General features: G+C 46.3%; 1 protein-coding gene across 9 annotated transcripts in view; it reads right to left on the bottom strand.

Annotated features, from left to right (window-relative positions):
* TMEM164 (transmembrane protein 164) overlaps window positions 1-16919 on the bottom strand; it is a 190503-nt gene that overhangs the window by 13658 nt on the left and 159926 nt on the right. For 8 of the 9 annotated variants that reach the window (XM_081276977.1, XM_081276982.1, XM_081276985.1 and 5 more), the window contains one exon: window positions 14737-16274. The exons of the other annotated variant lie outside the window; for it this stretch is intronic. In XM_081276977.1, the coding sequence (XP_081133103.1) occupies window positions 16068-16274 (207 nt within the window). In that variant the 3' untranslated portion in view covers window positions 14737-16067. Of the gene's footprint in view, window positions 1-14736; window positions 16275-16919 lie in introns of those variants that run through there. 9 annotated transcript variants of the gene reach the window in all.

Here is a 16919-nt window from a genome sequence, read left to right as displayed (position 1 = left end):
ACACAGGTGAGATGTAGAGTTGCTAAGGCTGGATCATGCAGTTGGGTAGTGGCTGCATTATATGACTCTGCTCACCAACCGCCACGGCATCCTTGAGGTCATGCTCTCATTCTAACAGGATTCATCCAGACCACAAGGGGCAGATAATTTCTTCACTCATTAATCTCCCTCCATGGTGGAAGTGACACTCATTTTTTCATCAAAATCTTAGATGATACCTTATTATGTTAAAAACATGAGATTAAAATCAGGATTTCATTGCTATAAGATACAAATATATGCCAATTTCTGAGAACAACAGGGCTGTTTTAATGCCTATAAAAAATGTGTTATGGGGGTGATGGGTAGAAGTGGCAGTTACAGTCTCAGGACTCTAGTTCTATATTTTGAATTGATTGTACAACAGCAAGAAGGTCTTGATTTGCATAGAGAAGGAGCTAGCTATCTTACTTGCATAATTTTATGAAAGTGGGTACATAGCTGGGCGTGGTGCCACACGCCTGTAATCCCCATGGTTTGGGAGGCTAAGGGAGGAAGACTGCAAGTTCAAGGCCAGCCTCAGCAAGTTAGCAAGGTCCCAAGTAATTTAATGAGACCCTATCTCAAAATAATAAAAGGATGTGGCTCAGTGGTTAAGCATCTCTGGGTTTAATGCCTGGTACCAAAAAAAAAAAAAAAAAAGTGGGTACATATAGGCTTAAGTTGTGAAAATCCAGTGCAGTCACGACATTCTGAACCAATGAGTCAAGGCTTGCAAAAATTCATACAGGAAGAAGCATCACTCCCAAGGTTTCAAAACAGAAATGAGTCAACTCACAGCTCTTAACAATTGGTGGTCTTCAATTGCTATTCTGGATGTGACACATTAGGTGTCTGTTAAGTGTTTTCTTCCATTTTTATTACAGTTTTAAAATATTACACATTATGTGTTTTCTGAATTATATGTTTAAGAAAATTTAGAGCAGTTCCAACAGGACCCAGTATCTCACAAGGCAATCTGAAAACCATTACTGGAGCCTCAACACTCCCAGTTATTTTGAGAGCCTTTGGGAAGCCATTATTTGATGAAATGACAGTTGTTTTTTTTTTTTTTTTTGCCTTTTCCTCCCAAATGTCAGGCTCACTGTGATCCATCAATATTTATTGAGTGCCTGTCCCCAAGAGGCACAGAACCGTGCTTGGTTTCAGAATGAATATAGTATCATTACGTAAGACAAATTAACAGTCTACTATTTGAGCTAAGAGTTGGGAGGGGGATATAAGAAGTTTGGTCTAGTTGGAAAAAGTCCTTCAGACTGTGCCCCAGGCAACAGTGGGCTGGCTTTACAGGGTTTCACCGAATGACTTCCATCTCTGAGCTGCTAGGGCACAGTTGTATTTGCCCCTTTGGGAAATGGCCTTTTATGCAGGGGTGAGGGGGCTCACCAACATGGCAGCACCACATGTTTTGTGATTAGAGGAGGAGATCATTTCTATTCCCACAATGTGTCTCTTTTGCTCCTTAGCAGGAATGTGTGCAAGGTGGTTGGGAGAGAAGTTAGGAAATTGTATAGGAAATATATTTATGGACATGCAGAATAGCATATGACAGCTGAAAGTTGTGTTCTATACTGCAAAGCTGCCTTCTGAGAGGCGTCAGGCCTTCCTGTGACCAGGGTAGAGACGAGACAGAATTTGCTGCAGAGGCTTCCTTGAGGCGTAGGGAGGAGAAGAAAGTTTACAGTACACTAACTGGTCAAACAATCATTGCACAGGTGGTGAGGAGTCCTTACGTGGGGCAGGAGGAGAGTAAATGACAAGGAAAGGGAAATTAGAGTAGCCTTCTGAATCGCCTGCTATGTGGGAAGGGCAGGAAGGCAGTATTTGGGATATTGTAAAACAGAAAGCACAACTGGTACCCAATAGCATGTTTAAATCACATTTTAACTGACAGAAAGCTGGGGAGAATCACAGCCGTTGCTTGAACATCAGGCGGATTTAAAACTAGGAGTTGCTAAGTCATGTCATGAAACTTGTATTTCCACCTAAGTGGTATTCCAGAATGATCCCAGGTTACCATATGTGCCAACATACATAAGTGGATCTGTGTGTATTCACATGGGAGATAGGGTCTGGCCAGGCAGCTGGATGGAGCAATTATATTTCCCATTCCCAAATATCCTGGGAAAATTAAAAAGGTGTCTTTTATCCAGAATAAAAAAGTACTTGGACTGGAAAGTGTGGAAAACTCCACCTTTTTAAGGACTATACTGGTATGAGTAATGCAAACATTTCCCTAAACTTTTACTGCAAACATCCAAATGAATTCCAGGAACTCTACTTGGAGACATTGCCACGTTGCTGGCACAGACCTCAGCAATGGCCTCTTTCCCAGAATTGTGGTTAAGGGCAGAGCTGGGTGGCTATAGTGACCTGTGTACATAAAGTGCTGCCCCTTGGTGATTTGGTTGTTTTTCTTGCCTAGCACACATTTAGTGTTCCATGGTACTCATGAATGATGGGTTTAAAAGTGAAATACGGGGCCAGTGGAGTGGTTAAATTGGATGGAATTGCTTCTGTAGGGTACATAGGTCTAATTGGCTCCTTCGTCCCCCATTTGGATTTGTACCGCTCTGGGAGACTCTGCAGCCTCCAAGGTCAAATAGACATTGCAAACAATCATCCCCAGGCTGAAAAAGTGAATGCAACATCCTTTGCTCTAGGGAAGGTTAGACAGCAGGTCCTGTGAGAAGGGTGCACAGGGTACTTGAAAGCACAAAAGAAACTCCTTTATTTTCAACCCCTTTTGGGGACACTATCTTTTATTGAGATGAAATTCACATAAAATATAACTCGTCATTTTACACAATTCTCATCATTTATTGTATTTGTAATATTATACAACCACCAGGTCTCTTTTTCAAACCATATTAATGACTCCATAAAAACATTCCATATTAAAAAAAAAAAAAAACATTCCATATCCAGGAAGAAAGGCCACTCTCCAACCCTCACTCTCAACCTCTAAAAATTAACCTCCAATCTTCCATCTCTCTGAATTTGCCTATTCTGTGTGTGTGTATGTTTGTGTGTGTGTGTGTTTGTGTGTAGTTACAGAATGCATGACCTTTGTATGCAACTTCTTTTACTTAGTGTAATATTTTCAATGTCTGTCTAAGTTGTAGCATATTTTAGTTCTATGTGCCTTTTTATGACTGAATAATACTTCATGTACTCTATGGTTCATCATAATGAACATTTGGGTTGTTTTTACCTTTTGGCCATTAGGAACACTGCTGCCATAAACTGTCATGTACAAATTTCTGTGTGAGCACATGCTTTCATTTCTCTTGAGTACATACTTTGGAGTGAAATTACTAAGTCATATGGTTCTTCTATGTTTAACTTTTTGAGGAACCACCAAACTACATTCCAGCATGGCTCCATCATTTGCATTCTCACCAGTCATGTATATGACATCCTATTACTTACCTTCACCATTATTTCCTTTTTAAAAAATTAACTGGGGCTGGGGATGTGGCTCAAGTGGTAGTGCGCTCAACCTGGCATGTGCGGGGCACTGGGTTGGATCCTCAGCACCACATAAAAATAAAATAAAGATGTTGTGTCCACCAAAAACTAAAAAATAAATAAATATTAAAAAAATTCTCTCTCGCTAAAAAAATAGAAATAATGTCATCCTGCCTGACCAATGTGATTCTGCAACCTGTGCACTCAGAAAAATGAGAAATTATATCCCATCTGATTCAAATGTATGATATGTCAAGATCATTGTACTGACATGTGTAACTAAGTAAAACAAATTTCAAAAATTATAAAAAAAAGTTAAAAGAAAAAAATTAATGTCATCTTGGTAGATGTGAAGTCATTATATAATTTTTACAGTTTGGATAAGTGTCCTCCAAAGGCCCATGTGTTAAAGGCTTGGTTCCCAGCCTGTGACGCTATAGAGAGGTGGTGGAACTTTGAAGGGTGGGACATAATGCAAGGAAGTCCAGTTGCTGAAAGGCAATATTGGACCTAGTCTCTTTCCTCTGCCTTTGCTGCCCAGCTGCCATGAGGTAAGCCTCTTCCTCCACCACTCACTGCCACCGTGATGTGCTGCCTCACCACAGTCCCACAAGAAACAAGCCAACCAACCATGGACCGAAACCTCCAAAACTGTGAGCCAAAATAACCATTACCTCCTTATAAAGTGATTATCTCAGGTGTTCAGTACAGTAACAGGAAGCTGACAAACATATTATGGTTTTCATTGGCATCTCCCTAATGACTAGAGGTGTTGGTCTTTTGAGTATCTTCTTCAGAGAAATGTCTACTCAAGTTCTTTGCCCCAATTTTTCATTAACAGGAATAACTTTATTTCCATATTTACACCAAAGTAGAAATTGTTTCATTATGAAATCATGACCAACTTACTGAGAGTATAATCATTTTGAAAAATAATTTATGTGTGTGCTTTATATTCATTTAGACTTTAGATTCATAAGTGGAGTGACCACTGCTGTATCAGTTACATAGCTCAATAGCTGTTTGTTGAATGCTTGTTGCTTTAAATATGAGGCCTTGCCTTTGTCTAGTTTTTAATTGTCTTTTTGCTGTTGAGTTCTAAGAATTTGTCATATTTAACTATCATTAGATATATGATTTGCAAATCTTTTCTATTTGTGTAGTTTGTCTTTTTCACATTCTTGATTGACACACCATGATCATCCAAATCCATAGTTTACATTAGGGGTTACTCTTGGTATCACACATTCCATGAGTTTTGACAAGTGTATTATGAAAAGTAGTAACCATTATAGTATCATACAGAATTATTTTTTTATAGGTAGACACAATATCTTTTTTTAAATTTTTTATGTGGTGCTGAGGATTGAACCCAATGCCTCACACATGGTAGGCAAGCGCTCTACCTCTGAGCCACAACCCCAGTCCTCATACAGAATATTTTCATTGCCCTAAAGTTCCTGTGTTAGTCAGGCACGGTGGCGCATGCCTGTAATCCCAGCAGCTCAGGAGGCTGAGACAGGAGGATTGAGAGTTCAAAGCCAACCTCAGCAACTTAGTGAGGCCCTAAGCAACTCAGTGAGACCCTGTCTCTAAATAAAACATAAAAGGGGCTAGGGATGTGGCTCAGTGGTTATGTACCCCTGAGTTCAACCCCTAGAACCAAAAAAAAAAAAAAAAATCCTGTGCTTAGCCTGTTCATACCTTCCTCCCCCAACACCTGGAAACCACTGACTCACCTTGATCATCCCCTTTTAATAACTATGACAACCAACATTTATTGAGTGCTTACTATGAGCTAAGAACCATGTGCTATATATTTTTCAATAGCCCCATGAATAAGAATGCAGTTTAAAGAAATTGTCACTTATTCATGGTCACCTAGCTACAAAGTGGCAAAATAAGGTTTCAAACCAAGTTTGTTGGGCTTCAGAGAATGAGCACTTTACCATCCACTCTTTGTCTTGATGAGGACGGTGCTGGTGACAGTGGTGGTGGTGATGGTAGTGGTGATGGTAGTGGTGGTGTCTAACATAGAAGCAGTGCTTACAATGTGTTGCCAGGCACTGTGCCAACTGTGTTCTGTATTTTATCTATTCAATCCTTACAACAGCACTAGGAAGTATATACTATTGTTATTGCCCCATTATAGATAAGTAAATGGACACTCAGGTTAGGTATCATCTCCCTTGAGTGCACAGAATCTACCAAGTGGAAGATTAGTGACCATCATGGAAGACTTAATTTTGACAATCCACCATCTCTGCCTAGGGCTGGAGATAGTAATGTGTGGGACTGAGTCTCATTGGTTGGCTTGGCTTTGAATTTCAAAATCTGGGTATCCACCTTGACATGATTTGGCTATTGCTTTTATAAGGATACATGAGGTCTGATGGCAATGTTCTCTGATGGGCAGGGCACACTGTGCTCTTGGCTGTCCAGCCTTAGTTGTTGTCTTTCTAGTCAGCGGAAGACTGCCCCCAGGCTTCTGGGTATACAACTAGAGCTCAGAAATAGCCCCCTAATCGGCCTCATCAGCTTTGAAGGAGGCCACCACAGGAGGGGCCTAAGTAGGCCAACACTTTAACCCAGTTACATGAGGGCAGCTGTAATCTGGGCTGATCATGTCTTACTAAGCTCTCTAGGGGAAAAATGTCCAAAAGCTGCTTCTTGCATCCAAGTATCCCTGGACTGCACTGCAGACACTCCCTTTCCCCTCTGGAAGAACATGACCTAGAGGTTACAAGGGCAGAGCTTAATTTGAGTGGCTACCAGGATTGAGGAAAGGCTGGTGGCAGTTTACAACTGCAATGAAATACCCATGGCTCTGGCTGTTCTAGGCCAAAGTGCTGTTTTTCCTTGAAAGGCCCACAGACTAACCTTCCTATACCTCACTTGAGAAGGCAAGGAAATTATTGTCTTCCTCTTTGGGGCCAGACAGCCACTCGAGTCAGACCAGCAGGTTCCAGACAGGCTGGGCCCTGACTCCCCTGTGTCCCCACTCCTGCCAGCTCACCTCACATCTGGCAATGACTAGCCCTGAAAGTTCCTGGGGGAAGCAGGCTGAGCTGTCTGGCCAAGCTGTGGTTGGGAAATAATGAACCAGAACTCTACTGGGTCCTGCTTGGCCTAGTTTGTCTCACTCCCTCCCTGTCGTCTGTCATGGGGGGCTTCCTCATGCAGGTGCACTCTGCCTCCTCCCTCACGCATTCCACAAACCATCTGTCCCAAGAGACAGCTCAACAAAGTGGGCCCCACTCTGGGCAGGAAGCAGAAAGCTTGCCTGGCCTAGGTGGATGCTGGCAAGGAAGAAAGAGAGGATGGAGTGTTAGAATGAGGCCATATGCTAAAAATTTGTTTATACATTTTTCCAAAGGAGTTTCCTCTAGCAGGAAGGTGACTTTCATAGGGGAGGAGGAAGTGGAATCCAAGCTAACAATTACACTATTGCATTGACTCTAGGCACCTTAGGTTGTAAGATGCCCATTATTTTATATACTGCTGAAAGACAAAAAGAGTTGCTGATTAACCTATGTCATGTAACTATAAGGTATGTCCCAATTTTAGAAATATTAAAACATTAAAAATTGTGTCACAGAGTCAATAAAATAGAGAAAAATTCCTTAAAACTGAGATAGCAACACACACACACACATACACACACACACACGTGTGTGTGTGTGTGTGTGTATGTGTGTGTGTGTATGTGTGTGTGGCATGCAAACATACCCCACAATCATGCAGGACACATTAAAGCACAATGGCAAGAGTAGTCAAATCCCCAGCAGGGAGCTGGGTATGGTGGTGCATGCCTATAATCCCAATGACTTGGGAGGCTGAGCAACTCAGTGAGACCCTATCTCTAAATAAAACACAAAAAAGGACTGGGGATGTGGCTCAGTGGCTAAGCACATCTGGGTTCAATCCGTAGTACCAAAACAAAACAAACAAACAGAAAACTAGCAGGCCTCTATACTAGAAGGGGCTTGGTAAGCTCATTGGAAATAAGGACCACTTACATTGGACAGGTGGGACAGTTTGTAAAGCCCTCTCAACACCCAGTTATCTCACAGGATTCCTCCTATAGGGCAGGCAGGACAAGGGTATTTATAACCCTTATACACAGGAGGTTCAGGGAGATCTGACTTTGCCAAGGGCACAGAGCACTGAGGAGGGGGAGAAGAGGGATGGCAGGCCCTGTCCATGGAGTTTCTGCAGCATTTGTCTGACTTCTACAAGATAGCCACTATTCAAGAGAGGGCTAGGCAAGCTGGCTATGGTGGCACATGCCTATGATCCCAGTGGCTCAGGATACTGAGGCAAGAGGATTGCAAGATCAAAGCCAGCCTCAGCAACTTAGCGAGGCCATAAGCAACTTAGGGAGATCTTGTCTCTAAATAAAAAGTAAAAAAGGCTGAGGATGTGGCTCACAGGTTAAGCATCACTAGGTTAAATTCCTAGTACAAGAAGGGGTCAGTAGGGACACAGCTAGTGAGGATGTGAATAAATGGCTTTTAAAACCTTTTCCAGATAAAATTACTTTCAAAACCTCAATATGCCAAACAGGAGATAAGTGGAGTTATTCTAGGTGAAGCAACGGGAAAGGCCATAAGTCACCTACTCTGATCCCACCAATTCCCCAATCATGGAGGAGACCTCGAAGGTAGTTTCCTAGAATCTCTGAGGTGCTGAGGAACAATTTCTCATCCTCTGGAGGAAGGGGACTTCAAGTGTACTGGTAATGCTCTTTTTCCTAAGCTGAATTAGACATTCATATTTTTTGTAAGTCTTAAAGGTTTCACTTTAGCAAAAGGCACTGGTAAGGTCCAGTCAAAAGATGACTCAGAACATGGAAGATTGAAGTAAATGCCAAAAAACGTTTGCTTGAGTTATGAGTTTGGGTGAGGGTTAGCACTGAGATTTTTAAAGCTCTCCAGGTGATTAATATGCAACAAAATTTATAAGCCACTGTATTAGAGATACCTCGTCAGCTCTGGCATGCTTGAAATCTAATGGCATGTCCTTGAGTATACACAATATCCTCTCTGTTCTCATGGGGCAGGATGCTTGAGACCCAGGGTCTTTTTAAAAATGCAGTAGTGCCAGGTGCAGTGGTGCATGCCTGTAATCCCAGCGGCTCAGGAGGCTGAGGCAACAGGATCGTGAGTTCAAAGCCAGCCTCAGCAAAAGCAAGGTGCTAAGCAACTCAGTGAGTCCCTGTCTCTAAATAAAGATATTTTTAAAAGGGCTGGGGATGTGGCTCAGTGGTTAGGCGCCCCTGGGTTCAATCCCTGATACCAAAAAAGAAAAATGCAATAGCAATGAGCTTAGTGTTCCTGAGTAAAAGGCAGAGCAAAGGCAAGCTGGTGCCACCTCTGCAGGCCCCTGGGATGGAGAGAGGAAGGGTAGAAGCCAGTAGGGGACAGAGGTGAGGCTAGGATTGAGTTGTGGAACAGAATAGACCAGTATCTGGTGCTATTGGTACTGTTTGCCAACACAGATGTCGAGAAAGCATCTGCCTTACTCACTGAGACTTGCCTGATTGTGAGACTCAGAGGCTGTTGGGGGGCTGCCATGCAGAAGTTGCAGAAAGGGACTTAAGTCTGCTGTGGAAGGCACCCATTAGCAACAGGGGCATCATCTCCTCCTACTACATCTATGGGAGGCTTGTAAACTCCTGTGCCCAACATCTAAGACATCCAAGGTGTGCAATCTCCATGTTGGGCAGAATGCTGATGGTGGGAGGGGGCGAGTGTGGAGTGTGGGCAGTAACAGAGGCCTTGACTTTGGATAAGGCCAGATTTGACTGTTGCCAATGTTAGCAAGCCACATCAGAGTGGCATCTATGTATCGCTTCCTCCGCTGGCCTTGGCAAACCACAACAAACTGGAAAAAACTCACTGAGAGATCAGGTTGTAACCATCCCAAGCTGCACCCTTTCCCACTGAGGGGTAGGTGACACATTCCATGGAATGGTGGGGCTTTTGCCATTGCAAACACCAACTCTGTGTACCCTGAGAAAGTAAAAGGGTGGCCCAGTTGTGACTGAATAGCTAGCAAGGTTATGGAAAAGCAGCTGGCCACTCTGGCTGCCCACCTGGACAGAGGTCTGGGAAGGCTTGAGGTGGAAAAGTTATTGGCCCTTACTGCTCTTCCCTCACAATAGTACCCCCCTGTCCAGGATACCAACTACATAGAGCCCTGCAGAAAAGCAGGATGGGGCTCATAAGTGATGGGCTTGAGGGGCCCATGCAAACCACAGTGGCCCAAGAAAACCAATGAGAAGTGCAAGGGGTTATGCTACCAAGGGTTCTCAGGTACCAATATCTCCCACTATTTCTCAGCATTCAGGGATAAGATTCTTGTTCACTGAATACCCTCATGGGGTGGGGTGGGGTGCTGAGAATGGAACCCAGGGCTTCACACAGGCTGTGTGTGTGTGCTTTGCCACTGAGCTACACCCTCAGCTCCTCACTTAGTACCTTCTGCGAACTGGGTCCTGTGCCAAGGGCTGGAGGATGAATTAGACCCCACTCTTCCTTCAAGGAGTCCAGTGTCCAGAAGTGAGTTACTTAAGAGGGAAGTAAATGGTGCCCAAAGTAGGTATCAGATGCTGTAGGGGCAAAGTGGAGAGGTGTCCAACACAGAATGGAGCTTGGGGAGGGCTGCACAGAGGAGCTGAGATATTAGGAGGACGAAGGAGGCTGTGGCTAAGAGAACACTGCAAAGGGAAAGAAAGGCAAGGAAGCAGGAAATGGCATGGTGTGACAAAGTGAGTGCATTATGGCTGGAGCAAAGTGTCTCTGTGCATGGTTCTTTTGGAAACATGGGGGTGAGATGAAACTGAAGATGTTTGAAGGGCCCAGAACCTGGGTGTCACACTAAGGAGCCTGAGCTCTATCCTCTAGTCAAAGGTGCAGGGTAGTAATGCAGTCACATTTGCATTTGAGACCACTGCCTGCAGAGAAGAAGAGACCAGAGTGGAGATGGGCAGCAAGGGCAGAAGCACTAGCCCATGGGAGGGATGGCGATGGCCTTGGTGGCTGGTCTTAAGCTCTCTTCTTGAAAAGGAAGATGTAGAAAAGCCAGGAGACCACCTTTCCTCGCTTTCTCTCCACAAGCCTCTTTTGTCTCCCTAGCTCTTACATGGCCCCCTTTCCTCTTACACTTCTGGTTCTGTTCTGAGGCTGCCCAGGGTTGGACCTTGACTCCCCTGCTCATGCAATTGTGGCCCACGCCATTCTCTCTCTTGTCCATACCTCACTGCCCAATTCTTATCTTTCTTCAATACAGACTGGAGGCCCCTAAGCAGCGATCTACCTAGTAATCCCAGAACACCAAAAAGGCAGTGGAGCCCAGAAGCACATGGGCACTGAGGTCTAATGAAACTACTTTCTAGTCCCAGTCCCTCCATATGTTACTGAACCTTAGTTTACTCATTCTGCATGTTAATCAGGAACAGCATTACCAAACAGCTTCCAGACTCTGGCTGTGGGGATTGTCAGAGGTGCACATGCAGGTATGCATGTGTGTATGGAAAGGGACTTAGCACCTGGCACACAGTTGTGTAGCTACTGCTTTGCAGATGGAGAATCTGAAGCTGGGAGAGAGGGTATGGCTTTCCCAAGCTGGTAGTTTTCTACTTCAGGACTGGAGAGCTCTGCCTCTCTCAGAGCTGGGTGCCCAACTACTGGCAAATGGTGAGATCTGCTTACACTGGCTGTTGTGCTGCTTAACTGTGACCCTTCTGGAAGCAGCGCTACTGGCTAAAAGATGGATCAGGGCCTGTCTGGTTGGTGTAAAGGCAGTAGGACCCAGTGGCCTTGGAAAAGCAGGTCTAACTTTTCCTGAATGGCAGGGTTATTTTCACTCACTCTTCCCCAAGGTGATATTTTGACCCTTATTGGGAACAGCCCAATCCCCTGCTACCAACACTGACATACAGGTCCCTGGGTGGAGTGGGCCTGAACATGATGCTTTTGATTTTTTGATCTCAGTCCCTCAGCCTGGCCCAGAATACCACGAGTCCAGGAGGCCAGCAAATGTCCCCAGAAGGCAAACCCTGCTAAGAGAAAATGGCCCACTGGATTCCTGGAAGCCAGGCAGTGTGTGGGAATAAGGAGTGCAGCCACACTGCTCCAGGGCAGAGCTCTACTGAGAGCCAGCCACCCTTTGGGGAGGGGGTGTCCTCCAAGTATGCAAGGCCAACAAATGATCCCTTTTGTCTACTTTTCAAAGCAGAGGGCCTTCTTAAAGGATTCTGAGAAGCAGGGCCAGGACTCCTGGGTTCTCATAAGTCTTTTAATAATAGTAAAAGAAGAAAACAATTGTAGCAATAAGTCCCATTGTGAGGGTTCCTTTTCATTCAGGGATCTTCAAGAACAGAAACATCAGAGACTAAGATTCAGAATGCTAAATACACAAATTAAGGACAATTTATTTCCAAAGGTGACTGCAGAAATCATTTCATTACAATCAAAAAGGTTTTACAAAACAGAGGAAACACATTACAAAACATCCCAAGAGGTGAGGAAACTGGTGGGGGGAGAGGGGCACAGAGCACCCAAGAACCAGCCTGACAAAGAGGCTCACCCTGCTGCTATCTAGGGAAGTTACAAAGACTGGTTCTGAAGGGAGGCACTGCATGGGGGCAGGAGGGGTGGGGGAGGGGTGGGCCCAGTGCACAGCAATCCCAGCCTGGGAACAAGGAAGGATGGGAAATAGTAAGAGGGGCAGAGACATTTGCCAATGTCCCAGCAGAAATAGTTACATATCAGCCTATCTTATTCTGTTTGCTACAATAATACCAATATAAATGCAGAAGTCTTTAAAATGTTACACAACATTGATACTAAAAGAAAGCAAAGAGTTTCCAAAACAACACTTTTGCTTGAAATGACTTTTTGTTTTGTTTTGTTTTTCATGGGATTTTTTTGTATCCGTTTAGTGCCCCAGTAGCAAGCCAGTGTACAAAAATGTTACAGACAAGGGGAACAGCAAGAGACTAGGTTTTCCTGAGCACAAATGGGCTCATTCTTTATACACAAGAGGAAGGCTCATGCCCTCTCCCAGGATCCCCACCTCAAAGAGGGCAGAGCCGCAACCGGGAAGCCCCTTCCAAGGTGTGGGCCTTGCCAAGGAGCCTGCAGGGCCTGTAGGAGTCCCTCCCATGTGCCTGCTCCCAGTTGACCAAAACCAACACCAGTGTCTTGTCCTACAGTGTGACGCATGGCCTTTTCCCCTCCCTCCTCTACCTCCCCTTCAGTAGAAACCATCTAGAAACCCCTCTTCCAGAGAAGATAGATGGTGCTAGGTCACTGCCCACAAATCCAGAAGAGGCAGAGGGAAGAGGGAAGGGCACTTTTGCTATCTCATGAGTACCCAGCTCATGCCCAGGGCATCCCCCATCCCTGACTCCAGTGCAGAGACCTGCTGACACTGAGCTATCTGTGGGGAGCTGTGCCCATGTCACAAAACACTGAATCATCAATAGTCACACATATCACAACCCTGATGGAGGCTACAGCAAAAGGGATGATCTGACGGCTGGACTGAGGTACTGTACAGTAAAGTGTGCCAGCTGCCCCGCTTACCCCAAGGGACCTGCACACAGCTTCTGTGAGTTCTACTGAGTCCCCAAAGAGACAGAGGTTTGGGGAGGCAGAGTTTGTGGCTTCAGAACACCACAGGCTGACAGAGGAGCACATCACTGCCTTGCAGAGCAAGCTGTGCCAGATCTTTGGTGTACAAAACCAAACACTATGGGGAGGACCTGAAGCAGACGCGACCAGCTCTCTGCTATTCAGAGTGGAGGTCGCAAGTTGGCCAGCTCAACAGACTGTTCTCCTTGGCTCAGATCCTTGACCAAGGCCACCTGGGGGCCTGACCGAGCATTGGTTTCCCTTCCTGGGGCTGTCTGAAAGGCAGCTGGCCACTTCCACATAGTCTTACACACTGGCAGACAGCATCTGGAAGCTGGGCCAGGGTGCTTGGGGAACAGCCTCAGTTCAGACAGGAAAGCCCTGAGGAGGAACTGGGAAGCCAGGGCCCTCTGATCCCTGGGTGTGCAAACTGTGGCTTCTCCCTCACTTCTGTACTAGAGCCGACAGCCATCAGTCTGCTGTGGGACAGGTATGAGGGCCACTCCCAAGGCAGGCTGTCTTGCCTCTGATCAGGTTACCTCTCTTCAGGTGGGCTTGGCCCCAGGTAAGGGAGAGACATGGACCAGCTCTGATGCCTACTGCTCCCCAATACCCCAAATAGAGGGCAAGACTCCTTATGGAACCCGTAGATGGGGCCCATTATCTGTTCCTTCGACTTCCATGTTCATGAGCCAGCCTGCCTCTTTGCTTCTCCCCTTCACCTAACAGGTATAAGGAGAAAGTAGCTTTCACTTTCTTCTTTCCTTCCAAGCACCAGTAAATACATGCCAAAATGGGATGCTGAGCTGTAACCAGGGCAGTGTGGGGAAAGCCCGAGATGACTGGAAATCTGTGCCATGCACACAAAGAGGGAGGAAGAGTGGGCCTACTGTCACACAACTGTGGCATTCTGGGGCTGATCCCCAGTTGAGACATAGATCCTCTGCCTATAGTGGCTCCACGTTCTGGGAGGGGCCAGGCCAGGTCTCCAGGGGCTCCTCTCATAACCTCTTTCCACCCTCACCTTTTCTAAAGAGGCCAATGGGCACCAAGACCTCACACATTTCCTCACTAGTCACTCCTACATATAGCAGCTTGATGGTGGGCAGGGTGAATCCAGCTTCTGGAGGGTAACCCTACAGTGAGAGGCGCTAAGAAAAGTGTGGCCCCGCCTCCAAGATGGCAGGAAATGAAGGTTATGGATCACAAGGGGCTCATGGGCACTCAATGTTCTCCTCTGCTGCTCTCTGTGCTCTTGCCAGCAGGCATCTTCTGATGGATGGTCCCTCCTGGGGTTGCTTCCCTGGGTCTCAGCTTATTCAGAGATTCTCCTGCATGGCACTGCCTCCTAGAGGTCCATTTGCTAAAATCATGACCACCTTTGCCAGAAGTACAATCTAGGTCTAATACGAGAAAGCTTAAAATACTGGAACTGGCCCAGAGCAATGAGGATATCTAGAGTGGTGAAGGGAGGGGAGGCTTGCAGGAGCTTGCTTTTCTGTTCTTAAGCAGACCTGACCCTAGTAGGAGTCAGCAAGGTGTCAGCAGCCATGCAGCTACTTCTTGAGGTGCAGGAATGACTGAGTGCAAGTCTGTCAACAAAAGCTCCTCCTTTTGGAGCACTTGAACCCCTGGGGACCTATCCCTTGACAGCTCCCTTTTGACCTAGACAAGGGCTTTTGAGAGGGCAGGGTGGGAAATTTGTGACACTTCCCACATTGAACAATTCAGCAGAGTCTGGCTGTACTGAAGAAACCTGGCCCTGGGGAAAAAACACTGGCTGGAGTTTCAGCTTCCCAAACCAGGGTGAAGCCACACCCTGGAAACCCCAGAAAAGGATCTATAGGACCTTCCAGAAATAGGCCCTGATGCAATGGTTCTCCCAACTCAAGCACCCAAAAACAAACAAGTAAAACAACCCCAAGCCCCAACTCCAGTTCACTCTTCTTGAAGCTGCCTAAGAGACAGAGACACAGAAACCAAAAGAGAGGACAAGAACGAGTTGAAGGGGCACTGGAGATTTGGATGGTATCTATTATCAACATGAATGTGGAGAATGATTCAAATCACAGTTTTCTCAAGTTACCACTTCCATTGATTGATTTCTTAATTCCTGTGCTCACTTCTGATTGGGATGTGGGTCAGGTCTCAGCTCTCACGGGCAGTTTGCACAGGGTCCTGCCTGGTACTGTGTACATTTCCACCCTGTTTGCTGTGGATTCACCATCACCACAGTTCAATAGGCCCCTTGGCGGAATCTTGCCCTAAGGCTGGTAGTGCCCTCCACTCCTCCCCGGGCAGCATCCTAGAGGGAGTGGCTGGGCAGCTCCCTGCTTTGAGTCATGGGACACCAGTGGGAAGAATCTGGCCAGTTCTATTTTGACCACTATGTGGGAAATCCCTTGGCTCTGGGCTTGCTGCTGGTATAGATAAAAGGCCTGAGTCCCCTTCCAGTGGGGGCTGTGCTGGAGACAAAGGGGGATCCCAGCATGAGCATGGAGGTCCCTGGCAGTGGAGAAATGAAACACAACCTGATCTCACTGCTGTGATACTGCAAGAATTACTGCTTGTTGTTCCCTGCCTCTTCAACCAGCTGTTGTTAAAGCACCAACAAGCAGAGCAAGGGAGCCAGACTGCCATCTCCCCTCATAAGGCCACTCAGAGCAGGGAGACAGAGCCAAGGGGAGGAAGAAGGGAAGATCCAGGCCCACACCATGCCCCAGGCGCAAGGAGCTAACCTGGGGGGAGGAGCTGGGGAAGGAAGAGTGGTGGAAGAAAAGGACAGAGGAGGAAAAAAGAAATACACCAACATCCTACTACCCTCTCCCATGATTTCATCAAGAACTGGGTGTTCTCCAAGTCAAGTCAGGACTTGCTTCCTTGGGGAGGAGAAAAAAAAAGAAAAAACAAGCACCTTCAGTCTATTTTCTTGGCTGGAAGCCGGAGCAAATCCAGCAGATATTTACACAAGGGCCCAGCCATGTATGAGAACAGGATGACCAGCTTCCCGTGGGTCATGGTCATGAGAGTCTGGTGTCCCGAGGCCCAGATGCGATACCAGGGGCCGTAGAATGGGTCTGAGATGGCCGGACACAGCATGTTGTTCAAATTCACTTCGGTGACCTGCAGGGACAAGGGAGGTAGAGTGAGCGTTCGCCATCCTTAGGCGTTCTCTGGCTTATGCCATTTCAGCCTTCTCTACCTAATGGGGGGCAGGACAAGGAGGGATTGACCAATCCCCACCTGTTCATGAACGGGTTTTCCCTGCCCTGGGTTTTCTGAGGGAAGCAAGTCCACAGCCCATTAGAGGTGATGGGAAGGGATATGCAGGAGAAAAGCTGTTCAGTGTTGCTCAGGCTTGACTTCTAGTTGTGCCCAGAGCCTGTTGCCATTCCTAAGAATCTGCTATGTGCCTAGTTCCTGGAGAGGTATTATGGGATAAAAAGAGTAGTTAACAGCATGGTCCCTGCCTCCATGTAACTGACAATCAATCAAGTGAGGGCGATCGGTTTATTACATCTGACCTCAAACCAGACGGTGCCCACCAAGGTTTACACGCCATGAGGAGGTCTGAGGAACATATGGAATGGGGGCTGAGTCCTCAGAGAAGATTTCATGAGGGAAGTGGCACCTGAATGGACTCATGAAAGATGGACAGGGGATAATGGTGACAAGTGGGGTGAGTGGAGCCCTCCCTGTAGGAGGCATGGCCAGAGCATGGTATGTATGGTGACATGAGCACACTGACACCTTGGAAATGCAGGATGT

Source organism: Spermophilus citellus (genome assembly GCF_964194105.1).
Source record: "Spermophilus citellus genome assembly, chromosome: X".
Classification (NCBI taxonomy): Eukaryota; Metazoa; Chordata; class Mammalia; order Rodentia; family Sciuridae; genus Spermophilus; species Spermophilus citellus.
Note: the sequence above shows the minus strand (reverse complement) of the source record. Positions and strands in the feature narration are given on the sequence as shown.